Source organism: Vanellus vanellus (genome assembly GCF_965231255.1).
Source record: "Vanellus vanellus genome assembly, chromosome: 6".
Lineage (NCBI taxonomy): Eukaryota > Metazoa > Chordata > Aves > Charadriiformes > Charadriidae > Vanellus > Vanellus vanellus.
The window spans coordinates 16298506-16326320 of NC_138911.1; the positions used below are offsets into that span (position 1 = coordinate 16298506).

At 40.8% G+C, this 27815-nt stretch overlaps 1 protein-coding gene across 1 annotated transcript; it reads left to right on the forward strand.

The window, feature by feature from the left end:
• GTF2H1 (general transcription factor IIH subunit 1) lies at window positions 1-27815 on the forward strand. The gene is made up of 15 exons (XM_082485190.1): window positions 1-113; window positions 4166-4334; window positions 6198-6390; window positions 8844-9006; window positions 10705-10798; window positions 11502-11651; window positions 15819-15898; window positions 17214-17344; window positions 18517-18604; window positions 19916-20004; window positions 20830-20947; window positions 21809-21899; window positions 23348-23463; window positions 24391-24483; window positions 25093-27815. Exons 2-15 carry the CDS (start codon window positions 4181-4183, stop codon window positions 25177-25179), a joined length of 1647 nt encoding a protein of 548 aa, XP_082341316.1. The 5' UTR covers window positions 1-113; window positions 4166-4180; the 3' UTR covers window positions 25180-27815.

Here is a 27815-nt window from a genome sequence, read left to right on the forward strand (position 1 = left end):
CCGGCGGCGGCCCGACCCCCGTAGCGCCCGCTCCCGCCCCGGGCCCCTCCCGTGCGGCCCGCCAGCAGCAGCCAGTACGCCGGCCCGGAACAGGTCCCCGCCACCGCCGCACGGTAAGGAGCCCGCCGGCGCGGGGGACGGGGAGGCGGTGGCCACTCTGCGTGCTTGTCTGTGTGTATGAGGGGCAGCGGGGCCCGATCCGCCTCCCGACGGCGCTGCCCCGGCCCCGGCGGTTCCCTCCCGGGCGCGGCGGGGCAGTGCCTGCCGAGGAGCGCTGCGGCGGGCCCGGTGCCGCGCCGGCACGGCGGAGCGCGCTGCGGTGGTGCCGCGGCGGCCTTTGGCCTCCCGCTCTTCCTCTCTGCCCGCTCCCCGCCGCAGCGCTGGCGGCCTTTTAACGGCGGCGGCCTGTTGGGGTCGGGAGTGCCGTGAGGGAAAGGTACCGAGAGGCGCGGCGGCAGCTGCCGGTCTGCGCCCCCCGAGAAGGGGGGCGGCGGGAAAATGGCAGCGCCGCGCCGGAGGCAGCCCGGCTGGGGGGCACGGGGCTTCACCCGAGCGCTCGGCGGCGGGTGCGGGCGATAGACAAAGAGGTGCCCGCGCACCGCCTTGCCGGGACGCTGCCACCTTCTGCCGGGGACGCCAGAAGCCGGACCCGCCGGTGCCTCGGGCCCGTTTCTCCGAAACGCTATGCGGAGCGCAGGTGATGCGGAGGAAGGAAGGCCCGATTGACCCCTAAGGGGCACAGACTGGGTTCCTCCAGCTCACTGCCGTGCTCAGCAGTGTCCGAGGCAAATGGCACTTCTCACAGCTCTGCGTTCTGCTGAGCTGTACTCTTCCCACAGGTCTGCCGCTGCCCCTCGGGGTGCTGCTCTGACAGCTCCCAGGCAGACCCCAAAAAGTCCCTGGGCTTTTGAACGGCAGGGCCCGGCTGCAGACCCGTGCCACTGCGGTTCAGTCTGGGCCATTAGCGTAGATATTCTGCTGTTCCCTGCGGGGAGTGGAAACCTAGCAGCTAGGCCTGCATCAAATCTGTCAGAGCTCACCTGCCAGCCTGTGCCTAATAATAATCCTGACTTGATCAGGATTATTAAAATGTGTAAAGGTTTCCTTTATTTCTGCTCAGAACTTGACGAAACCACATGGGAATAGACTGGAGTGAAATGCTGGTAACAGAGAGCATTCAGAGCAGGTGTCATAAGGAATAGAGAAGAGAGGTACCTGTTTTTAAAAGTGGTTAGGAAGGGTCGTTGCATTAGAGGAAGGGTAGCTGTTGGAATTTGACAGTATTTCCAGAAGCTGCATTCACTGCCACAGAGTTGGGGGGGGGGGGGGGGTGTTTATAGGTGAATAAGCAAACAGGACCTTTTTTTTTTGTTTTATGCCAGCACTGAAGCTTCCTGATAGACCTCGCGGGTTGTAAACTGCAGCTGAAATTAACATCCTCAAGACAGGCTTGATGACAAGTCATACCCTTGTGGGTTAGGGCTACTGGTTGATCCAAGTGCTTTTCAGAACTATTAACCATCACTTCAAAAGAAGCTGGAGAATTTAAAATAAACTGTGCCTGACCTTCCTATTCTGGAAGATACTTAAACCGGAGAAGGGTCTGTCTTCGAAAATTTGCAGCTGAAGAAGTCTAATGCTGCTTCTTTTAGCAGCAGATTAAAATTATCACTTAAAGCTGTAAAATAACATAATTTCTCCGTGCTCATGTTGCAGTTCTTGCCCCTTTGAGCAGCAGTGTCATCGTCTGCAGTACTGATTCCTGGAAACTTCAGTTGTTAAATATAGAGGTTATGAAATTTGGGCAGGCGTGAATAGATCATTGATGGCTGTCACCCGTCTGCATAGTAAGCCTTAAGTGTCCGAAAAGAAAAGAAAATGACTGGTGTACTGTGTGTGCTTAGCGAGGACACAGCCTTCCTCTCTGCAGTCGGCAGGAGACCATCCTCATGCTTTTCTAGCAGCTAGGCAAGATTTCTATTTTAGAATTTTTCCTATACTACTTGTAACAAGAAGCCATCTTGTTTTCATTAGCGAAAGACAGTAACTTTCCTAAATTCTCATTATTAATGTTTTTTTTTTATTCTTTCTGATGTACTGTTCAAAAGGCAGCTCAGGGTTTTCTCCATTCTGGGTAATGCTTACTGTGCTGGTGAGTTGTATCATCCTACTGCCACTGTAAATTACTGCATGAAAAAGGAAGCACAGCAATGACATAAATTAGAACAGCAGTGAGCTAGTGTGTTCACCCTCCCAGAAGGTAGAATGAGCCACTTGTGGGATAATTGTGCGTTCACGGATTGCACACTGCAGGGTAGTGTGCTAGAAGCACTGCGGTTATAAAGAAGTTGCTAGCTGCTGATCATTTTCTTCCGTAGTTGAAAAGACTGGTTGTAGGTGGGTGAAATAGCATAGTACAAGAGCAAAGCAACGTGCATCAGAATGAGGCTGACTATGGAAATGCTTTCCTTTTTCTTTCTGTTCTGTACAGGTTTCATTCCTTTGCATTCTGTGGCTTTGTCTCTACTGTGTTGGATAATAATGACCTTAAATGACTGTAAAGTAACAAAGGGAGAAAAAAAGTCAAAATCCTTAGTCTTGCATATGTTGAGGTTTCTAGTCTATTAGAGTCTGTGGCCAGCAGCCTTTTTCCAGTAAGGATAAGGTGCTGATGAGACCTGCAACAGGAAACTACATAAAATGGTAGTGTGAATACCACTGAAAGAGGATAATGCTGCTGGGGAGACTGTAATGGACTATGCTAGGAAACGGTCCTGAAATCATGCCATGCAGTTTTCTTTGAGAGAGAAGTATCAGCAGGGCGGCTCTGAATGTGGCACAGTGTGTTCTAGTGACTGCTGCAGTGGTGCTGATGTGAAACCCCATGTTCAGCTCAGCATCACTGAAGTCTTTGGCAAAGCTTCGGATGACTGAAATGATGAAGGAGCGAAGCTTAAGTGCAGAGCCCTGTTGCCATCAAGTCTTTCCATTTAGTATTTTACTTAACTCATTTCGGAAATGGGCTTGTAAGACTTCCGCTTAAGAGAATGCTATGCTACTGTCCAGATCGTCAAGAGTAAAATATCCTATCTTGCTGCTGATTTTTTAAAGAAAAATAAAAAGTATGTGAATTTAAATGCTTAGAATTATAATGCTGTGATACTTACTAGTAGCATGATAGCTGATGTAGGTTGCTGGTTGAAGTTTGATGCAGACCCCAGCAAATATTACAGGTATTCTAAAGCACATGAAACATGCATATCAGCATTTGAAAATACTGTTTTACATATCAATAGTAAAGTTTATGATGTACAAAATACGGCAATTGGACAGACTAAACATTTACAGCAGACATACCAAAGATGTAATTTTTTTGATAGCTGTTAATAGAATGTAGTCATACTTGCGGTGTCCTTAATCTCTTGAGAAATTTAAGGCTGTAGGGTGAACCTGTGGAGAGGAATGATAGTGACTGCTGGGGAGAAGAATGCAGCAAGTATCTAAAGGCTTGTTGATGTGAGACTGGTGACAAAATTATCGTGTTGAAGTCGGTATAGCATTAGTCCCTTAGACTTTGGGGGAGAGGGATAGGAAACTGGCCAGCTGGAATCAAGTGTACAAAACGTTGTTGGAGCCTTGGGTAAAACCCACCACAATAAGAACAGGAGTGTAACTGGGCTACCTTCAGCACAGAGAACTGAAAATCCATGATTTTTCACATACCTTGTATCCTTCCCCTTTCTGAAATTACTTAACATCTGCCATTCACACTGAAGAAGGGAATTGCTGCCAAATGCCAGAGGAGGTTTGGAATTTATGTCATTGCTTAGCTTCAGTATTATTCTGAACTTGAAAAACCAATAAAGGAACGTTAAAACAGGAAAATTTGGTTGTCAGTTTAAATGTAAGATTTGGGGGTCTTTTATTGGAGAAAAAGCAGTATCAGCAATATAATTAGATGAATTTAGGTAGCTGGCAGTATTTTGTTTAAATAAATTTGCTGATTGCACTGACAGAGGGGAGCACGTTTATCTGGAATGTTTCAAAAATGATGTAGGCATTAATGAGTAAATTTGGGTTGTAATACTTTGATGTAGATAGGAGTAGCAAAGGAGTTACAGCAAAAATAATTATACTAATCAGATCAACTGTATGTTTTTAATAGCTCCTTGTAGCCACAATGGCAACGTCATCCGAAGAAGTGTTACTGATTGTAAAGAAGGTACGTCAGAAGAAGCAGGATGGAGCTCTCTACCTTATGGCTGAAAGGATAGCATGGGCACCTGAGGGCAAAGACCGATTCACAGTCAGCCATATGTATGCCGACATAAAATGTAAGTGAACACTTTTCCCGTTCCAGCTTCAGTAAGCAGTATTTCGACAAATGTTAAAATACTACCCAAAGCTGCTTAGCTTTTTTTACAAGTAGGTAAGTTAGGAAGGTTGCAAGGATCTGGAGCTTTGACTAGGTTATTCTACGTAGCAGCAGAGATCAGGACCACGGTGAAGTATCACCAGTTTATTAAGGATGCTAGTGCAGAACTTCTGTAGTCTTCAGGTGTTTAAGTTATACTGCATTTAGTATTAACTTTTGATAAACTTCTGCAATAAATTGAACAGAAAAATAATCTATGCCATATGCTTGTGGAGGGAAGGGAGGGAGGAGGGTTGAGGAATAGTATAGGATTTTCAGGGTCTAACACAGAAACTATCTGGCATGTCATCTGTTAAACTATGCAGCTAAAGCTGTTTCAATTTTCATATAAAACGAACCTCGCTGTTTTATTTTCATCCAACAGACCACAGCTTCAGAAGTGCTAGCTTCTGTAGTTTTGCCTTACTGGTAACATTCCGAATAAGTGTTTGCTGTTGCAATAGCAGAGTACTTGCAAGTCAAATCTGAACAGTAAATGTCTATAGCATGCTGCCTTTCTGGTTCCAATTAGTGTTCATATTCCATGTGCTTTAATGCCAAAGAAGGAATAAAAAGAAAGTTGTGTATGTCACTTGGTAAAGGTTTAGTGACTATTGCTGTTTAAAGTCACATACAAGTACTGCAGCATGATCGAAAGTGTGTGTGATGAGTCAGAACTAATATGCTGTTTTCTTAAATACGAACGTGATAAGGAGTTTAAAAGTTCTGTTCACCTATAATAAACTTTGTGAAGGTTTTATTTTTCTATTTACTTACATGTAAGGAGCTTTTATTTTAAATACGTACATGTATAGGCATTGAAGTCTTTTTAACTTAGATGAAAGATGCTCTTTTTTAATCTAAAATTGAAAAAAAAAGTGTGTGTGGGGGGAGTATTTGTACATTTGTAATAGAGATGATGATTTAGTGGTGACATCTGGTTCCTTTTCTCCCACTTGCACTGCAGAAAGGGGTAGGATTCTAAGTTAGGTTAGTGCCATGTGCAGCACTACACTGAAGTTGATATAGCACAACAGGCCATAAACATAGTTGTTGTAGCATCTGGTCCCTCTGGTTACGAGAAAGGCAGCAGGACTTAGGTTTGTCTTATGAGTCATGAGGGTGTAATAGCACCTTGGAGGCATTGGGGATCGACTTTGGGAGTACTAATGGCTAAATGTGCTTACCACGCCACTAGAAACCGGCATACCTTTGCTGTCAACAAAATTGACAAAGTGGTGCTGTTACCCCACCCTGCATCTGCTTTCTTACCACTTTTCCTCAGGAACTGGTCCAGCTGGAACAACAAAAGGGGGTTACTTTTCAGTGGATGAGTTCCTTGGTGTGGCTTGCTGCACAAACGCTAACACTCGAAAAGAAAGGCAACAGGAAGAAGTGTAAAGGGGAAATGAGGTTGTCACCTTTCAGCAGCAGCCTGGATTGGTACCACGTTAAAGTGTCTAGGTGATGACAGTCTAATTTGCAGCAGTTTACTAATGGAGGATGTGAGGAATGCAAAGATGAATTAGGTCTCCTTAGCAGTAGCTGAAGGATACTGAGCAATAGGCTATTGGTGTCTGTGTCTTGTGTTTTAGAGAGAGCAAGGTGCAGGGTTCAAACTAATTCAAGGGGAAGACTGTCTGTTCCACTTTCATGGATGGAATTCACACACAGGATACTGGTATTTAATTAGATGACCGCTTATAAGCGAACACTCTAGAGAAGACAGTTTCTTGCATAAGCTTACTGTCTGTTGCTAATTAATACTTTCTGTGTAATCTAGGCCAGAAAATCAGTCCAGAAGGTAAAGCTAAAATTCAGCTTCAGCTAGTATTGCATGCAGGGGACACAACCAACTTTCACTTCTCCAATGAAAGCACAGCAGTGAAGGAGCGAGATGCGGTAAAGGATCTTCTTCAACAACTGTTGCCCAAGTTCAAAAGGAAAGCTAATAAAGAACTTGAGGAGAAGAACAGGTAAAGGGAAAGGAGCGTCAAAGTTTTTTGGTTTTATTTTATTTTTTTAATTGTTAACTAACTATAGTGTATTTCTGATAACAGTTGTTGTTATTGCCACGTTGTTAGTGCTACGATATTTGTTTTCCTAGTAAAAATCTCTCCACTTCCAATTTAGAGGCAGTTCCTTGTGACTTACATAACTGTAACATGTTGAGACTATACTTCTGTTCTCAGTGACACGTTCTTGAGGTGTAAAGGCAGCCAGCCCGGCTGCCACCCAGTCTTTGTTATCCATGGCTATGAGATAAGAGCACCCAACTGGCAGTCTGTCTCTTTAGTCGTCTTAAGTATATAAGTGTCAGTTAAAAAAGCTGCTTGAAAGATATTTTTTTTCCTTTTTCAGAAGTTCTTGCCTTTCTTGATTTGTGATTTATTTTTTCCTTCCTGTATAACCTCTTGCCCCTCAAATCTTCTTTCCTGGTGTTTTTTTCACTCTACTAAATTGCTAGGTATTTTCATGCATCTGACTTGAGATGCACTAGTTTGTTATTTGGCATACAGAATGTTTATTCTAAAAAAATGTTTTGAGAAGACATTCAGGACGTTCTTTTCCCAAAAGGGCTTTTAAGATACACTTCCATGCCTTTAAAATGTTTTGTGTTAAACCAGTCCTTGTGGCCGCAGAGTACCCTTCTCTGCATCTCCCCAGCTGAGTTTCACTTCATTCTAGCATCTGCTCTGAATCCTCTATCTGCTAGCTTCTGTTTCCAAAGACTGGTCTAGCTTTGAACTTAGGTAAGTTAAAGCTAGATTTTTTCAAAACATGGGAACATTCCCTCATTGAGCAGATCAGATCTTTACAAGATTTCCCAGCAGAAGGGCAAGAACCTTCGTGCTGGAGCTCTGACACATCCAGGATTAACTATTTCCAGTACTGCCGCAACCACTAGGGTCTACAGCAGCACAAACTGCTTTGGCATTATTACCACACTAGTTTCTTTATGCCATGTGCCTATTTCTAACAGTATTAATACTGAGTACATGAGCACTCTTAGCTCTGAATCTTTGTATCCTTAAATGGAGTTTTACAGGATTGTGCCAAGAGCTTTTCTAGTTACAGAAAAACATAGAATCTCTGCACATACTCGGTCATAGTCTGTTCTTTTGATGTTAGAAGTCCAGGTCTAGTGATGGGGCTTCATTAGCCTAATTTGCAATAGATGAGGCAAAAAAGTTTCCACCTGTTCTGGAAGGGTGCTACATCCAGAGTCCCTGCTTCAGTTCCTCCATTTATTGATATGTGTGGATCAGGCATGTACCAAAATTCCAAGTTTTAATGAAATAATTAGAATAACAGCCTGCTTCCTGCTGCACTAACGTGTAAGAATTGCCACTAATCCATATTTGTGCCAACAAGAAAAACTAGAAAAACATTGGTGGTTAAAACGTAATAGGGATGGCCTGCCACTAAGTTTTCACTTCCAACTCATCCTACTTCATCCTTAGAGCAGCTACAGACCTCCATTCAGTCCAGAATGCAGTTTATCCATGTTCTTCCCTAGACCATGCATACTATGTATGCATAAGATCCCCCCTTTCTTTTTTGTTTGCAAATGATCAAGACCCTGAGGTACATGCTAAAGATTGTTGACGTTATTGGCTGATTATAAACACGCGTGCCAGTTTCCATGAAAATACCCTAATGGGTTTCAAATTAGGTATACAGCTGTATGAGAAGCTGCTTAAACATGAATTAACTGAAGTTTCAGGTGCATACATTCTTTGTGTTTTGGATAGTAAGGGTGATACTTGATATTTGAATGATAACTTTTGTAAACATTATTCCCTGGTGGAAGTAGTGACACTGAATGTTTCTGTAGCACTTGTGCTGCATGTGATAGTTAAGTGATGAAGATCCTACTGTCACCAACAGAAACATAGATGAACAAACAACAATGTGTGTTTCAAGGTCTCTTGTCCCACGCATATTTTGTGATCTGTACCCTTGCACTAGAATAGAGACCTGTAACTACTGAATTTTAGCATCTTAAACAAGAATTGGACAGAATTGAAGTCTCATTTGTTTCCCCCCACAAGACCTTTGTTACAGAAGTTCAAGAAAATTCATTCTGCTTTTACAGTTCAGAAGACTCCAGTCCTGGATGTGCAAAGACACAAGAGCACCACAGAATATTTTAAGACAAGATGTTAATCCCACATTAACTTTTTCCTTGCCATTACTGTTTTCTAGCATTTAATGCTATTCCTTAGTCCTCCTTTAGTCCTTTCTTAAGTCTTTTGAAACAAATACAGCTATTGAGGCTGATTGTTTACACAGTCCTATTAAGAAATGCACAGCATTTTGAAAGAAAAGTTGGTTTCTGTTCCTTTTGTGAACTCATGTTAGTTATGGAAATCCTAGTGATTTATTCTGCAGCGTTTCAATTCTATTCAATACATTCTTTTACCAGAATGCTGCAAGAAGATCCTGTTTTGTTTCAGCTCTATAAAGACCTTGTTGTGAGCCAAGTAATCAGTGCTGAAGAATTCTGGGCCAACCGTTTAAGTCTGAATGCAGGGGATAATTCTGCAGCACCTAGTAAGCAGGACGTGGGCATTTCTGCAGCATTTCTGGTACGTTGAACTTCTAACTTTAAGGATTTTAGAACAAACAGATTGAGTAAAGTGGGAGTTCTGCTCATGTACTTTCTTCCCGTATACTTTAATGATGTTCTTTCCAGGTTCCTCAACTTAGCATCTCTCTGCATGTTAGTCAGACTATTCCAAGTGTAAAGGAGGGGGGGAAATAAAGTTTTATGCAAATCTGCAACTTTAAAACTTTGTCAATTTATGATGCTTAATTTGAACTTTAAATTGACTATAGACAGAAATTTTTTATACTGCTGCTCTGCTTTCCTTAAAACAGGAATAACAGTGAACTTACAGTCACTAGATTACAGTGTATTAAGTCTCTAAGTTAAAAAGAATAACTGTTGCAGCATCAACATGCATAAATGAAGCTGCAAAGGCTTTCCACACAAAAGGTTTTTTTCCCTCCCCAGTTTTTTTAAACCAGTACATGCTTTTAGCTACTTGAAGAACAATGTGTAAATTGTGTAAAGAACAATGTGAAAGCTCGTTTCATCTCCCTTTTACCCTGACTTTCCGTTGTGTTACCCATTTGTAGAAACCATGCTTTGGTAACCTCAATGCAGTCTAAAAGTAATCTAGGTACAATCTTCAGATTCCTCCCACAGAGACATGTTTCTACTTCTGCCACAAAATTCATACAGATTATGACTCTTTAGTTGGAATCCCATTAGCACCTTTGTAATGACTCTGCACACTTCAAGGGTTTGGGAGGGAAAGAGGTGAAAGTTGTTTTATGACTTAGCTGCTGTACAAAGACTTGTTTTTCCACCCCATAAATACCTGAATCAGTTACCAAATGAACTTGATTGCTCTGATTTCCTGTCTCTTGTTATTCTTATACCTTAACATTAAAAAAACCCTCAGCAACCAAACCCAAACCTTCAAAACTGAAGCCTTCTTAAAATAACTGGTTGTGTTTGTGTACTCTGCATTTGTGAAGAAGAAAACTTCAGGTACTTGTGTCCTAGTTCAAGTTAAAATAACTATCTGGCTCTGTTCAAAATGAGTGTTTCCCTAGGAAGAAGGTAGTACAAAAACTAGAATTTAGGTATACAGGAAAAGGAAGAAAAGGAGGCAGCATATGCAATCGTGTACTTTTTCCTGTTACTGAGAATTGGACTGAGAACTTCCTTGCTCCAGAGCTTCCTAAAGAGATCACTGAGATCTAATTTGCAAGTTCTCACTAAGGCTTACCCTCAACTTTTAAATTCAGTGTCATTTATCAGTTAGAATCATAGACTGAGATGCTTTTAGTGTGTAAGGAAATAAGGTGTAAAGGCCATAAATCCTTTTTTTTGTCCCTTCATTATCATCACTGATTATTCACTAGCGGAATTGTTGAATGAACAAGAAAAGATTAGGCATATAGGCACACCTATAAGGATATATTAAAGTGAACATACATTCTTTTGGCTGATGGGAGGGGTCTTTGCTTTTCATCTTCTATAGCTTACAGTCTATTTGTTGAATCATCCCTTAAGTGGCAAGTATAATAAAGAAATTAATGCGTGCTCTTTAATTTCTCATTCTAAAAATACCTATTTATGATCAAATATGCGATGTATTATTGGAGGAGGAAGATTATTTTATCTGCAGCAGAATTTGATTACAAGATTCCTTCTCCAGTTACAGAAGGCATTCAGATATGACTGTTTTTCCTCACAGTATGTTTTTTTTTAGGCTGATGTACGGCCTCAAACAGATGGCTGCAATGGTCTGAGGTATAATTTGACTTCAGATATCATTGAATCCATATTTCGAACATATCCTGCAGGTAAGAATAGTACTTCACATAATAAATACATGCATTTAGTATTTGGTTTTTGCTCTCCAATGGGAAGACTAGAATGTTAGTCGAACCTGGAAGTATAAAGGACCATATCTTCAGTCTTCTGGATGATTTTCCCTGCCTTGTTTGAGGGATGGGAAGAAGCATGTGTTAAAACATGCTTTTGAAACGAAAACTTGATTTTGTTAAATGAAAACATTTTAATTTGTTGTGTTGACTTTTTTTTTTAATTGTGAGTAGTTTCTTGGCTCCCATGATACTATCTTACTCAGCATTTAAATAAATTGTTATTTTTCATTAAATCACCTTTGGGAGGAAAATAATCTGATTGCCATTGTTCCCCGGCACTATATTGAACACTGACATTGGTTCATTTTCACTCCAGGTTAAAAAGACTAGATCCACTCTAAGAGTAACTAGAACTCTGGCAAATCAGACTTCCTGTGCACATGCAATTGAAATTAGAGTATTCGGACTACTGTTATGGGCATTTTTTTTTTTCAAAGCTTTAGCTAGCATTGCAGCACATAAAAGAGTACCTGTTTGCTCATGCTTAACTACTGCATTCCCTTACATTTAATGGGCATAAATGAAGGGAGTATTAGACAGAAAACAAGGTAATTTTAACATAAAATACCCTATTAAGATTTGCAGAACAGTGTGTAACCATTATGGTTTTTGTTAACAGTAAAAATGAAATATGCAGAAAATGTTCCACATAACATGACCGAGAGGGAATTCTGGACACGATTTTTTCAGTCTCATTATTTCCATCGGGACAGGCTCAACACAGGCTCAAAAGACCTCTTTGCGGAATGTGCCAAACTGGATGAAAAAGGTAAGCGTTTTGACTTTGTTTCTGCAGAGGGCTGCTACAGTCTTAGCTATATCATAGAGCACAACACTTCAGGTATATCTAGTAAACCTAGCAAAGCTAAAGTCAGAAATGTTCTTTATGTCCATTTACTGTCAGTCTTTGTTGAAGTGTAAAGTGAAAGCTACAGATTGTCATTGAAAGTTAGCTATCACTTTGCTATTCTTAGCATGTTTGATAGCAAGTGCATTTCTTGAAACAGATTAGCCTTTGGAATCAGAATGGTTTGGGTTGGAAGGGACCTTCAAGATCATCTAGTTCCAACCCCCCTGCCATGGGCAGGGACACCTTCCACTAGACCAGGTTGCTCAAAGCCCCATCCAACCTGGCCTTGAACACTTCCAGGGATGGGGCATCCACAGCTGCTCTGGGAAACTTGTTCCAGTGTCACACTACCCTCACAGTAAAGTTTTTTTTCCTAGTATCTAATCTAAATCTACCCTCTTTTCAGTTTAACTGAGAGTTGGAGTCTTTGAGTGCAGCCATCCAGCCAATTCCATATCCACCAAGTGGTCCATCTGTGAAATCCATGTCTCCAATTTAGAGACAAGGATGTCATGTGGGACAGTGTCAAATACTTTGCACAGGTCCAGGTAGATGATATCAGTTGCTCTTTCCTTATCTGCCAATGCTGTAACCCCATTGTAGACCAGATTTGTCAGGCACGATTTGCCTTCAGTGAAGCCATATTGTCTGTCACTGATCACATCCCTATTTTCCATGTGCCTTAGCATAGTTTCCAGGAGGAACTGCTACATGATCTTGCCTGGCATGGAGGTGAGACTGACTGGCCTGCAGTTCCTCAGGTCTTAGTTTTTAAAAACTGGAGTTATGTTTCCCCTTTTCTAGTCAGTGGGAACTTCACTGGACTGCCATGACTTCTCAAACATGATGGATAGCAACTTCATCTGCCAGTTCCCTCAGGACCTGGATCTCATCAGGTCCCATGGATTTGTGCACCTTTTGGTTTCTTAGGTGGTCTCAAACATGATCTTCTCCTATAGTGGGCAGTTACTCATTCTCCTAGTCCCTTCCTTTGCTTTCTGCGACTTGGGTGGTGTGGCTAGAGCACTCACTGGTGAAGACTGAGGAAAAAAAGTCATTGAGTACCTCAGCCTTCTCCATATCCTGGGTAACCAGGTCTCCCATTTCCTTCTGGAGAGGGCCCACATTTTCCTTCATCTTTCTTCTGTCACTGATATACCTGTAGAAGCTTTTCTTGTTGCCCTTGATGTGCCTGGCCAGATGTAATTCTCTCAGGGCGTTAGCTTTCCTAACCTGATCCTTGGCTGCTCGGACAATTTCTCTGTATTCCTCCCAGGCTACCTGTCCTTGCTTCCACCACCCTCTGTAGGCTTCTTATTTGTGTTTGAGGTTGTCCTTGTTCATCCATGCAGGCCTCAAAAGTGGTAGCACTAGAAATACTCTTTACCAAAGAATAGTCAGGGTTGGAAGGGACCTCTGGAGATCATCTAGTCCAACCCCCCTGCCAGAGCAGGGTCACCTACAACAGGTTGCACAGGACAGCGTCCAGGCGGGTTTTGAATGTCTCCAGAGTGGGAGACTCCACAACCTCTCTGGGCAGCCTGTTCCAGTGCTCCACTACCCTCAAAGTGAAGAATTTCCTCCTCATGTTAAGATGGAACTTCCCTCGTCCTATCAATGGGCACCACTGAAAAAGACTCCTCCCATCCCTCTGGCATCCTCCCTTTAAGTATTTGAAAGCATTAATAAGATCCCCCCTCATTCTTCTTTTCTCTAGACTAAAGAGACCCAAGTTCCTCAGCCTTTCCTCATATGAAAGATGTTCTAATCCCCTCATCATCTTCGTAGCCCTTTGCTGGACCCTCTCTTTCTTGAACTGGGGAGCCCAGAACTGGACGCAGTACTCCAGATGCGGCCTCACCAGGGCAGAGTAGAGGGGGAGGATGACCTCCCTCGACCTGCTGGCCACACTCTTTTTGATGCACCCCAGGATGCCATTGGCCCTCTTGGCCACCAGGGCACATTGCTGGCTCATGGTCATCCTGTTGTCCACCAGGACTCCCAGGTCCCTTTCCACAGAGCTGCTCTCCAGGAGGTCAGCCCCCAACCTGTACTGATGCATGGGGTTATTCCTCCCCAGATGCAGTACCCTACATTTACCCTTACTGAATTTCATTAGGTTCCTCTCTGCCCAACTCTCCAGCCTGTCCAGGTCACGCTGTAAAGCAGCACAGCCTTCTGGCATGTCAGCCACTCCTCCCAGTTTAGTGTCATCAGCAAACTTGCTGATGGTACACTCTATCCCTTCATCCAGATCATCGATGAATATATTGAACAGGACTGGACCCAGTACTGACCCTTGAGGGACACCACTTGTTACTGACTTCCAACTAGACTATGCACCACTAACCACAACCCTCTGAGCTCTATCTGTCAGCCAGTTCTCAATCCACCCCACTGTCCATTCATCTAGCCCGCACTTCCTAAGCTTGCATGTGAGGGTGATGTGGGAGACAGTGTCGAAAGCCTTGCCAAAGTCAAGGTAGACAACATCCACTGCCCTCCCCTCATCCACCCATCTAGTCACTTCTTAATAGAATGCTATCAGATTAGTCAGACATGACTTCCCCTTAGTGAATTCATGTTGACTACTTCTGATAACTTTCTTTTCATCCAGGTGCTTTGAGATGATACCCAGCACAAGCTGTTCCATCATCTTTCCAGGGATGGAGGTGAGGCTGACCAGCCTGTAGTTTCCCGGGTCATCCTTCTTGCCCTTTTTCAACACTGGAGCAACATTAGCTATCCTCCAGTCCTCAGGCACCTCACCTGTCCTCCAGGACCTTTCAAAGATGATGGAGAGCAGCCCAGCAATGACTTCCCCCAGCTCCCTCAGCACTCGAGGGTGCATCCCATCAGGCCCCATGGATTTGTGGATATCCAGTTTATCTAACTGATCTCTAACTTGCTCCTCGTCAGCCAAAGGAAAGTCTTGCTCCCTCCAGACTTTCTCTGTTACCTGCAAAGTCCGGGTTTCCTGAGGACTGGCCCGAACAGTGAAGACAGAAGCGAAGAATGCATTTAGCAACTCAGCCTTCTCTGCATCATCTGTCACCACAGCACCTGTCTCGTTCAACAGCGGGCCCACATTTTCCCTAGTTTTCCTTTCGTCTCCTATATACTTAAAGAAACCCTTCCTGTTGGCCTTGACATCCCTCGCCAGGTTCAATTCCAAGGCTGCCTTGGTTTTCCTTGTTTCCTCCCTGCATACCCTGACAGCATTCTTGTATTCCTCACAAGCAGTCAGCCCCTTCTTCCACCTATTGTAAACTCCCTTCTTCCACCTGAGCTTCCACAACTCATACAACAGTAAATCTGTAATAAATTCCATAAAATACTATCATGCTGATTATGCTCTGCCATCAGTTAATATGGAATAATTTTGTTTACGTAAGGCATTGTTTTGTGCACAAATTACAACAAGTATAGCTTTTGTTATAGATCAGGTTTTAGTAACAGACAAATATGGATCCTGTTTAAGATTTTCCAGAGGATTTGCCATCCCTGTTCTCTGTCAGCCTTTTTAATGTGAAACTTAAAATATTATCTGACTTATGTTTTTGTTGAATTTTTGAGTTAGGTTTGTGATGATACAGAAACGTGGAGAGTTGAGATGACTTAACACCATTCCTTAATATGTATTCTGACTAATTAAAACATTCTATTATGAATCCACAACCCTTCACAAGTAAAAGCTATCACCAGATATAAAATACCATTCTACCAAAGACAGGGTAGCTAAACAGTGCTGACATGAGAAGAAACACACAAGTAAGGTTTCCCAGTTCCCACTAACACAACTAATATAACTGCATCTTAAATTATTTTTTTTAACCAAACAGTATTCAGTGATGCATAGAAGTTGATGAAAACTGTGCTAACTAGTAGGATGATCTTTTACAATAACTTTCCAAGTTTATTGCTTATTTTAAATGGAACTTTGAAAAGGGTTGAAAGTCTTAGTCACAGGGCATCTGCAGAGCCTTTGTCATCTCCTTCTAAAGGTTAAATATAATTTAATACTCCCACAATTATTCCTATTTGTTTCGTTACAGTTTTTCATGTTTTTTTCTTTGTGTCATACAGGGTTAAAAACAATGGTGTCTCAAGGAGTAAAAAACCCTCTGATAGATTTAACAGCTTTGGAAGATAAAACATTAGATGAAGTAAGTACTTGGCAACCCCTCTCTCCCTTAGTTTCATTTAAGGAGAAAAAGGGTCCATCTCCTGTTAAAATAACTACAAACGCTAATTCGAAAACACATCACTTACTAGGCTGCTGCAGTGGTTGGGTAGTCAACATTTATACAGTTGTATGTGTGTAAAGAAATGGAGACTGTGCCGATGGACCTGTATGCCTCAGATGTCTGCCTTAGCGTGCTGGGTATAAAAGTGGGACTTCATTTAAAGAATTATTATTTCACTTGGATGGCTTTATTGTCTAAAGTGGACTCTCGTTTCTTCCTACCCTTTAGAAGCTGTGACAACGTACAAAAGAGTAGCACAAAACAGGAAGAACTCTTTGTATTTGTTCTCACTTTGAACATTGCTATTTGATTCAGCTTAAAATTAAGGACACTTTATACAGTTTTCTTTGTTTAGCTTTAAATACTGTGTTTTGCTAAAAATATGACTAACTTGAACTGTCACCTGCCTCCAAGTACAAATTAAAACAATTGTTATAAATGGTGTACCATAACATGAAATAAGTTACAGATGCACTTAACTTACAGATGCACTTTTATGCAGTTGATTTAACTTAAACTTTTGAGTTGTAATTAATACTGGTGCTGCATGTCTAAGTTGTTGGGGTTTTTTTCCTGGTAAGGGTTGTACAAAGCTAAGTCTGAAACTGGACTAGGAGTTTACGATAGGTATGTTTGAAGTGCTGTGCAAACTGCCCTTGTTAGCTTCTGAGGCTGGTTAACTGCAAGCATGAAACTGAGCATGGGGTAAAGTGAGTTGCCTTCAGCCACCTGGTAACTGGGGAACACCGCCAAAATTAAGGCTTGAGATTTTTTGAATTCCTAGTGGTATCACATCCTCCTGACGGCTGTCATTTAGCCTGTGGGCTGCTGGTGTCCCACAAGATGTTAAAAAGAGGTCAGTAAAACAATTGCTAGCTCTTACTTGCCATCAGTGCCTGTCTGTTTCGTACAAGTGATCCTTAAAATTTTTTTAAGCTGTTCTGGTTTTACTTATAACAGATCACAGTCTTATAAAACTATAAGTTTGAGAATTTTCTTTTCTAAGACACCTCTAAACTGCCAAGTGCTAGCAGAATAAAATAGTCTGCAATTTCTTCAAAGTACATAAGGTGATGGTGTGGGGAAGGTAGGAAAATACTGCTCCAGATGATGATGCAATATCACTCAGTAAAGTTCAGAGGCGGCAGCATGCAGACTTTCTGACTCAATGGAAGGCAGAGAATCATCCTTCTGATTTTGGGGCAGGAGGTAGCTAATGTTGTTTTCTTTGTAGGGCTATGGTGTTGCTTCTGTGGCCTCTACATCAAATGCCTCAAAGTCCGCTAGAGAAAGTAGCAATGCTGCCATTATAAAACGCTTTAATCATCATAGTGCCATGGTCCTTGCAGCTGGCCTCAGGAAACAGTAAGTGTCAATGTTGTGTAAAAGCTTTTTTTGTAACAAGAAATTTCTAAAAGGAAAACACATCTTCAATTACTCATCTAACCTTTTCTTTTAATTTTTATGGATGAAGTATTTTTTCTCTAGAAACGAAAATACTTTTAGGTTCCATTTTACTTTATGAAAGTTCTTCAGAGCTGTTTGAGATGACAAACGCTATTTTGAGCTGAGTTATCGTACAAAGCAGATCAGAAAAGGAAAGGATGTTTCTGCCCTAGTTCTGTAGCCCTGGTGAAGGCTGCAGAAGTAGTGTTCTGTTTGCTGTGTGGAGGGGAGGTCTGGTACAGGGAGTTCCTATTGCCTGCCTTCCAGTAGCGGGGGGGGGGGGGGGGGGGGGGGGGGGGGGCACTTCCTGTAGTGGGGTGCATGCATATAAGTAAGTGAGGAACCAGAAGAACAGTGTGGCATGGGTGGATCAGATGAAAGATTCCTCCAGTGCAGTACCCTGCCCCTGACCAAAAAAAGTATCAGCCAGTTATGTATATTTACAGTAAACTTCACAAATGAAACTTCTTAAAAGAGGCATGAATGGCGTTTGATGTGAAGTCTGCTTTACAATTGGTTTATAAACAACCACCAACGGATTACTACTCTACCCAAATCCTACAGACCTTACCTGTGGAGATCGTAATTAATACTTCTGTGTAGCTGTGCTCCCTCATGTTGTTCTGTAGTCCACAAATTGAACAGCGGACCTTAAACAATCTCTTCTTGGTAATGTGTATTTCTGTGTCTTAGTTCAGAAAGAGTAGTATCATTCTGAAACAGTAGTATTCTGTGGGCTCCCATAGTTCCTCTAATACCTGGTTGGCATAAGTGTGTATGCAAAATGTTTCTAATTTAGGCATGATTTTGCTGTGTCCCACTTGCATTGTTGGCATGCTATTATTTCTGAAGAGAGGGAGAAGCACCCTCCCCTGCTGTTGAATTTCCCCCTTGACAAACAGGGTTATTTGAGGAATTGTTTTTTTCATCTAGATCAACTTCTAGAAATGAAGACATAAGGGAAAAGTTTATATACAGTATGTGAAGATGCGTATAAATTTTTTGAAACAGATGTATTTACTTTGTCTCTAGCTTGTATCTTAAGTTTCCTGTGAGGTGAATTCTTCTTAATGCTGTTTCTCTATTTTAAGAGAAGCACAAAATGACCATTACAGTGAGACCAGCAGTACGGATGGAAACTCCAGGGATTCAGATTTCTTTCAGCCACCAATGAAAAAGGTATAAAGTTAGCTGATGCAATTCTAATTGAACAGAACTGGAAGCTCTGTCTCAGAAGACTGCTGAAGGTTCCTTACTTGTTTTATAGTGCATCTACAGTGATACTTATTTAGCTTTGCATAGAAGTGTATAGAATAAGAACCTGAGGACCTGTAAGAAACTTTGTACCTTTGTTAGTAAACACAAATAAATTACACTTTGAAGTATTTTTCCGTTTAGCTCTTCAGTAGTGCCCAATGAAAGTAAAAAATTTCCAACATGCTTCTGATTGGACCCAGAAATCTGGTTTCCATTCAGTGCAGTTCCTCTCCCCCCCCCCCCTTTTTTTTTTTTTTCTCCAAATGCCTGAAAACTTCTAGAGAAGCCTGAAAGAGATATTGGTGTTCAAGCACCAATATTAATCTATCAAGTGTATTGTTTGCAGAGGGCATGATTAAGCTGGCACATGGCAGCCTTCATCTTAAGGTCAGAAGCTGAAGTGAGGTTAAACTGAAAGTGTAGTGATGCCTGGTGCACTGAAACAGCCTGTTTTAGACTAACCATAGCAGCTCACAAAGTAGAAAAGAGTATTGTAATTGCCACAAAACTGAATTGAATGCTCTCACTAGAGTTGACAGCCTAAAGAGAAAATGCCAAGGGGACCCAAAACCTGCATATATTGTGAGAAAAGGTTGTAGAATACACGTGTTGTTAAATGTTGAGGCAGTCAACAGCTTTGACTTTCCTGAAAGCTGCAGTTTTTACTGGGAAGTAAACGATATACCAGGACTAGAATAAATGTGATTAAAAGAGTGAAAGTAGCATGAGAGTAGGAGACTTCAAAAGTAGTTTTCTCGCTGTACAAATCTGCTATCACTGTGCCTCTCGCCACTAATGCTCTAGCTCTACTGTTACCAAATAGCTTGGGTAACTATTACGGTTTTAGCCCTACATTTTTGTACACCAGCCATTAAATCATTACTGTTTCTGCTAATCCGGAGAATAAATAAATCTGGACATAAATAGAGAGCACAAAGAATGAGCTATGTATAGCAGAGCACTTTTTGGAAGTGGCAGGGACTGCAAGTTTTGCCCAGAATCTGCAGAAAAAACGGTAGTGCCAAGACTTCCAAATGGCACACTTTAAACAATATTGGGCACTGCTCCCTCTGGAGGTAGACATGAACCATTCCACACTTTAATTTTCTTTAAGGCTTTGGTAACTTTTCCGCTCAAACTCAGTGAACTCGAGGGGAAAAAAAAAAAAAAGGCACTAGAAGCATCAAATTGTGTCCTCATTAGTAATATGTATAATTATTTGGCTTCTTTTAGGTGAAGCTGCAGGAGTCCATTGAATATGAAGATTTAGCAAAGAATAATAGCATTAAAACTATTGCACTAAACTTAAAGAAGTCTGATAGGTAAGTTAAAATATGCACAGCTATTTCGGCATATTCAGTCTGGCAGGTCTCTCATCACAGCCTGCACAGAATCAGCTGATTTAGTCTCTACTGTGCCGCACTCAAGTGTGTTTAGGCTAAGTTAAGAAACCTAGTATGAACTCCTGCATAAACCAATTTCCAAATAATTCCCATTGAAATTTTCATTTCATCTTGCTTTTCAGCAAGTTAAGTCTCTGTAAGCCTACTTGAAAGGGCTTTGACATGTAACTTCCGTGAAAGTCTATCAGACCTGCATTTATGGTTCAGCACTCTTTTGCAGCTTACAGTGGAAAAATGCATGTTACATGTGAAAATACATACAATTCTAAGGAAAATCTGCTCCCAGGCAAAAAAGTGCAGTCAGGATAGTTTGGACTGCTCACTGCTCTAGTATTTTTGTAGTAATATTCCTCTTGTTTTCTAGACTTTTGAGTTTGAGAGCCATAGATGAAACTTCAGAAAAGGAGCAATACCATAGGAAAGAAAGCAGTTCCAAACGTGTACCTAACTTCATTTAGCTTAGTTTCAATCGAAAGTTGCGTGAATGCCTCCATTCTAATGATATTCCCAGAACTAGGTGACACAGATATTTCTCTTATTTTACTGCCATACCATCCCTAATCCAACCTCTTCCCATGTGGCAATGTATTTTACTCTGTCAATGAATAAGATTTAGATAGTAGCATCAACAGTTGCAAAGCATCTAAAATTGGCAACACTTGAAGAACTGTCCATTGAGTTTGGCCTCTGTTTTACCAACACTCCTATTAAGACACTTTTCTCTTTCCTTTTCTCACCTCACAGGTATTATCATGGTCCAACTCCAATTCAATCACAGCAATATGCAACCAGTCAGGATATAATTAATTCTTTTCATAGTATTAGGCAAGAAATGGAATCATATGTACCCAAACTAACTCAGGTATGGAAGAATACTCCAAAAATTCCCTTCTTGGTATTAGCATTTTGCTTTCTGTATAACCTCGTGTCTTGTGTCTACTGGAATGTTAGTTTTTCAGTGTAAACTTCATTATCTCCAATAGTTTTATGTTACTAGATTTATTTTACAAGTTTAGGTGATACTTTTTGAGCTATTGTGTTTAAAATTTGAACAATAAGAAACTGAGTCATTGCTGATATTCAGAGTTATGTTCTACTGTTACCATGTTCTTTTGAAGGATTGGTAAAGGTATAAAGTAGTAAAGCAGGACAGTCATGCAACATGAAGCACAGGCTGATATTACTGATCCTACCATGTGAAACTTAGGATGTAACGGCCTTAGGAGGTCACAGTAAGCAGGCTTATAACTGAACAGGTCTTCCACTCCTAAATACACTTAGGTAGGATGTAGATCTTGCTGTGGGCTGCACAGGAACTCTGTCCTGGCAACTGGAGGGCAGCATAGCCATGTAACCAACCTCCCCAGCCAGTACCTGAACTTCGGTTAGTCAGCCTAGATTTGGCCCTAAGTAAAGCAGCTACAACTGTGAATGTTTCTGCATAGTAATTCTCTGTCTCATTTAAAAGTAGCTGCACAGCCAGTTCACTTACTAGCTAAAGAAAAGGGTTGTTTGCCTGTAATAATTTGGAGAGTTTTCACTGAAAACATGAGCTGTAGCACTTAAAGGCACTGTGTCTAATTCTGGAGAACAGACTCTTCATCAGAACTTCCATTGTATCTGCTCAACTGTATCTTTGCCATTGGAGTTCAAATACAACTTATTTTTAAAAGATTTTGTTAGAAAAAGCAGTCTGAAGTATTTGTTCCCTCTCTCCCTTCAGGTTCTTTCAAGTGGTGATGCTACTAGCACTATTGCAGTCCTGTCACCTGGAGGAGCACTTATGCAGGGTGGAACACAGCAAGCCATAAACCGTAAGGCTTTAGGATGTATACTACTTTAATCATATCTTATTGCATTATACAGCAGTACCTGGCTTGCTGTTTCATCTCCCTCTTAGAATATGTTACAGTGGTAAAGGAAACTATGGAAGCATGTAGCTGGAATAATACTGGGTTACAGGAACAAAAGAAAAGCAACCACCCAGCCACACCATGAGGGTGGTACTGGCTACACCAGTGCTGAGGCAAGTGAATGAGAGAAAATTTTACAGAGCAAGTGAAGGATGCACTTGACACTAAGTCCTCTTACAGCTAATGGGGTTAGCTTGTTCAGCATTTCTCTTTTCTGATTTTTTTGGGGAGGAATTTTAGAAAATAAAGGCATACTCTGGGAAAGCTCTAAGGAGGTGAGGTATAGATAATTGTCTGGAACTAGTGTTTTTACACCTACATTTAAGGTCCACAGCTTGCTATGAAAAAGGACGACTTTTTTGTAGACTGCAAGGGTAAAACAGACAACCCCTCCTTCTCACATCTCCATTCAACCACACCTTTTTTCTGTTGTCTCATTCCTGCCAGTTTGAGTTCCTTTCTCTTTAGTCTCATAGCAGATGAATCCCTATTCTCACAAGCAGGGTTTATAACAGTTTTCCAGTGTAACTTTTGTTAACTTGGTTTGAAGAGCAGCAGAAACTGATTCAGACAGCTGAAAAAGCAAGTATGAGTTCTTCATGGTACTGAAAGAAAAGCAGTTAGCAATCAGTAGTGAGGCTTTGTTACCCATCCCAGTTGACATACTGGGTGCTACGCTCCACTTCTTTGAGCATGACCACCACTTTTTTATTTTTTTCCTTAAACAGCCTCATTCTAGAGTTCGCTATTCACTGTGCAGTTTGCTGTGCTCCTGTCATCCACAATGACTGCTTGTGCTTTTTGTCTTTGTTTTCTTATGATTGTGGTTCCTTCCCTGTTGTTGAATCCTGTCACCCTTTCTTCCTTAAGAGGAACTGTGATACAGTTCCTTGTTCCTGCCTGGATCTTTCATTTTTCACACGCTGTGACCATATTCTTATTGCTAACATAAGAGAGAGAGAAAAGCTTGCAGTATCTGCCACACAGTATTTAGTACTGTGCTGTAAGAACAGAGTGCTGGTCTCAAAAACAGTACTGCCACACTGTTAAAACAATCCAAATATACTGCTTCTAATCCTGGATTAAGTTTGGTGTCCATTCTTTGCCTGGCATAAATCTCCCTTTATAATATACAAGCTTCCAAGTATATAGCCATAAATAGCGGCTGACCTGATCTAATGCTGCTGATAGTCCTACTTCAGGTGTGAGGCACCTCAGTGTTCCCTCCCAGCCAACCTTTCTGTGATTCTAGTAGAAATGTATATGGCTGAACTCCTTCATTAGCCTTACATTCTCATTTTTCATGTGACAGTTTTAAGTGATGTGACAAAATCTTTTTCCTGTTGCAGAGATGGTGCCAAATGATGTTCAGTCTGAACTAAAACACTTGTATGTGGCAGTAGGGGAACTGCTACGACACTTCTGGTCCTGCTTTCCTGTTAACACGCCATTCCTAGAAGAAAAGGTAAGGCAGAGCTTCCTAGCGTGACCCCGATTATGATGTGGCCAGATCTTGGTTTAGCATGACTGTCATTAACTTGAAGTATAGAACTAATACACATGCTTTAAAACAGTGCAGCACTTCTTCATCTCTAGAACTGAAGGTCACAAAACAATGTAAAATATTACTTTTTTTCAGCAATTCTGCTAGTGCCATTGGTGAAAATCATCCTTGTTACTGCATGCCTGTTAGCCCCCTTCAGGAGCAGTTGCTGTAAGCTAGTTTCAAACAGAATGGTCAGCTGTATTCCAGCTGCAGATTTCTCATTGCCAGTTTAAAACACACAAACGAAAGCTCCCTTTCCCCAACTCTAAGACATAGCCTCCACAGTGACAGTTATAAGAAAGTTTTCCTTATTCTTCTATCCATTGTTTTGAAGCTATGACTGAGTGATTTTTGCAGACACTGCTTTTTAGAACAGAGTTGCCGTCAAGAAGAAATATCTGTCTACGACCAGGCATATGACTAACTATTTTTCTGTTGCTATTCTTTCTTTTGACCTCATATGGATCACAAAGATAAAAGTTTGCATTCAGATATGTTGGCTTTTTCTGCTGCAAAATGTGGCCTAAAAATCCATGGTACAGTCTTTGCTTTGAGCAAAAAAAGGTTGTTCTGTGAATATCTTATCTGTAGTATTTACTGCCAAAGTAATAATGATCACAGTGGCACACTGCACTTTCAGTCATATTGCACTTGCCTCAAAAATAAATATGCACTTAAGTGTGCATTGTTAGAGACTGTTATTTTAATACTTTTCTTCCGCAAACTATACATACTTAAAGTAGCCCCCAGAATTAGTTACAAGGTGTTCTGTTGGGGAAAAATTTGTTAAAGGAAATGAAACTTCTGTGCAAGTGGTTATAATACTGGTTTTTGTTTGTCTCTCAGGTTGTGAAAATGAGGAGCAACTTGGAAAGATTTCAGGTTACAAAGCTCTGCCCATTCCAAGAAAAGATTCGGAGACAGTATTTAAGCACAAATGTAAGGGGAAAATACTCTTTAACTTTAATTACATAGGTGCATATTAATAATTTGAACCATAATTATCAGAGGATGGTAGCTTTGTTACTTCTTATCCTAGAGCATTTTAAGTTTTTTGTTAACTAGGAAATGGGCAGTGGGAAATTGGGTACACAGTTAAGCATGTCTTTTTTCCCTGTCTCTCAGCTTGCTGAGTAATACCAGAAACTGTCATGAACTATAATTTGAAATTACCCAAGTGAGACAATATAAAGGGGAAGTCATGTTTTGTTTTTCACTTCCACCATGAAGTAGAACTTTAGCAACTTCATAACTGTTTCCCACCACGTCAGACTTGAAGTGGTCACAGACCAAATACTAGAACAGACAGCACAATCAAGTGTCACTTCCCTCTGACCTTCACAGCTTCATAGCTCTCTGAACTGCTCCCTCTACAGATACTTTGCAATAGAGCCTCAAGGTCCTTTCTCTCTTTATCTGGCATACCTCTTTGATTTTAGTGAGATTACTCTTAGTGAATAAAAGGAAGAATCCAACGGAGTCAAAAGGAGGGGAGGGGATGTGTTTTCCAGTAGCTGGGACATTTTTTTTTCCCTCTTAATGTTTCAGTTGGTAAGTCATATAGAAGAGATGCTGCAGACGGCCTACAATAAGTTCCATACGTGGCAGTCCCGGCGTATGCTGAAGAAGACGTGAAAATGCATGCTGTACAGGTTTGAGAGCAAAATCTGCAATAGGTATAGGAGTACAACCTAGCATATGTGCAGATCTTATAGTTGTTGCAGGAAGACCTGCAAGCTGTGGACTTCTGGAAACGATGCTAACTGAACTTGCACATTTTTGAAAAAGAACTGAGATTAAACTTGAAAACTAGGGAGAAAAACAAGGAAGAACCAAAACAGAAGAGCTGAGGCGCAAAAATATTTAAAAGACACTGTTTACTGCAGTTACTCAGGAACTGCTTTTGATTTGCATAAAGAGCTGCTTTCAGAAATAAAAAATTTAAAGAGGGTGTATTAATAAAATCTGTTTTTCTGTCTAATTTTTTTTTTTTTTTTAAGAAGTGTATGGCACAGGGTAGAACTCAAAAGTTTTTCTTCACTGGATTCTGACATTTTATTGAATTCTGTTTGTACTTTCTGCAACAGTTTAACAATGATATTTTAAAATACAGCTAAGACTGTTTTTGCTTCAGACATCTGGGAGAGTGTAGCTGTCAGACGACAAGCTTCTGCCATATGTTTCCCCACCAATTGGAAACAAGAGACATTGCACTGAAAACTGTTTATGGTCTGGGGTCCCTAAAGGCACATGGGGGCAAACTTTTGCCTGAAGTCTTGGATTTTTATGCAGAATTTTTCCAGCCATCAGTTTTGCATGTTTTCCTTTGAGTGCAAGTGTGTGCTACTGCAGTCTTTTTTTTTTTTTTTTATGGTGGCATTTGTTCTGAGGAGAGAATGCATTTTTAAAAATGAAGTTAAATAAAGTTTCTTACAAAAGTAGTCATTTATTTTCAGTTCTTAGACATTTTTTATTTCTTTTCCTAAATCTGTTTTCCTTCACTCTTCCCTTTTGACTGTTACACTATTTTTGGCGAATTGATAATCATTGCAAAGAGAAAAACGTGTTATTTACACAGTATCCATAGCTATTGGGAATCTGTGCCATACTTTGTTCCAAATAGAATCAGTTCACAGTTTCAGACCAACTTGTCTTGTATTAAATGTGACTTAAATGCAAAGTAAACCTGTTTTCTATAATATATGCAGTTTAATGACATCCTTGTATTTTGTTGTCATCTTGACTGTACCTAAAGCCCAGTATGGGCTACTGAACTTTTTTACTTCTGACTAAATGTGACTGTTAGAGTATAAGATGCATTTACTACAAAGACAAATCAGAGTGACAATATGTTTTCAAAGCAAGCACAGCAGTGTTCAGTACTGCAAAATAAATCCCCATTAGCCTGCATGAGGGCTTAATACTAGATTTTGCCACCATTGGTATGATGCTAGTAATGATGTTGGGTGGAGAATTCATGCAAATTCCTACAGAAGAAAAGATGTATTTGTATAGCCAAGTTTGTGCTGCTGCTGCATTTATGCAAGAGGAGTTTTTTCTTTAACTGATGCGTGGAAGTCAGCAGCTTCTTTTTACCCAGTGTTTTTGGATTTTTGTATTATGCTAATATTTTGGTAAAAGCTGATTTTCAGTTAAATGTCTCTGTCTGCACCAAAATTATGTTTGGAAATGTATGCATATTGTTAAACCTAGTTTCCCTGTCTGCTTTTGCAGATACATGCATGATACCTGCTCTGTGATGTTAATGTGGTTCTGCTACAAGAAATGACTGGGCTCAACAAGAGAGATGCCCATTATTTTTGACAGGGTGAAAACATCACTAGGAATAAACAGATGTACGTACAGCATTTGGGGGATGAGGTGCATCTCTTACCAAGAGTTACCTCTTGTGATAAATATAAACTGTTTCTCTAAAATTTAGGCTTAGGGTATGGCGTTATTAAGCCTAATCCTCTTGTAAGTGCAGGCAGCTTCCAGAAAGAAAGGGTAGTTTTGTTCTCCCCACTCCAGACCATTTGACCTAGCAATTCTGTGGCCAAATTTCAACTGTTTAGCGGAAGTTGTAACACCTTTCATCATATCAGAGGGCTAGGTTCAAGAAAATAAATTCTAACTGTGCCTGAAGCTATGAACAACACATTTGAGTATTAGAGTGCACTGAGATGTCATTTTAAAAAAATAGACAGGAGAGTTTTGAATATGGAACTAATTCACCTTTGATTCGAATCAGTATTTAGTGTTCCTGGGAACGCTGGGCAAAATGGTTAGCACAGTGGAAAAGTTTCAGTGCGTCACAAGAGCATTTTACAGTTCAAAGGACTGTTGTTTATAATCATTATGGGGGATGTTGTTGCAATAGCTTTAAGTTATTATAGCGATACCAGGCTATCAAAATGTACCTTAATTAACAGAACTGGGGGGGAAAGAGGACTATGATACTAAATTCAACAGTTTTGCCTAGAGACTGTACAGGCAAGGCTGCTATGCACTTCATATTGCTTTTTCAGGTATTGTGGCAATAAGGCACAGGCCCCTCCTAAAGTAAGGGAGGTAAACTAAATATTCCTTCTACATTGTGTTCCCCCTTTTCTGTAGCATGGTCCAAAACCCAGATTCATTCCTTAAGTTTTGAAACTGAATCGTCATGCATTATATTACTATTGGAATCTTTATACTGACTTGTATTTTTAATGAGAATTCATAAAACTTGTATCATTGGCATTGATCTAAGATTTGTAGAATAAACCCTA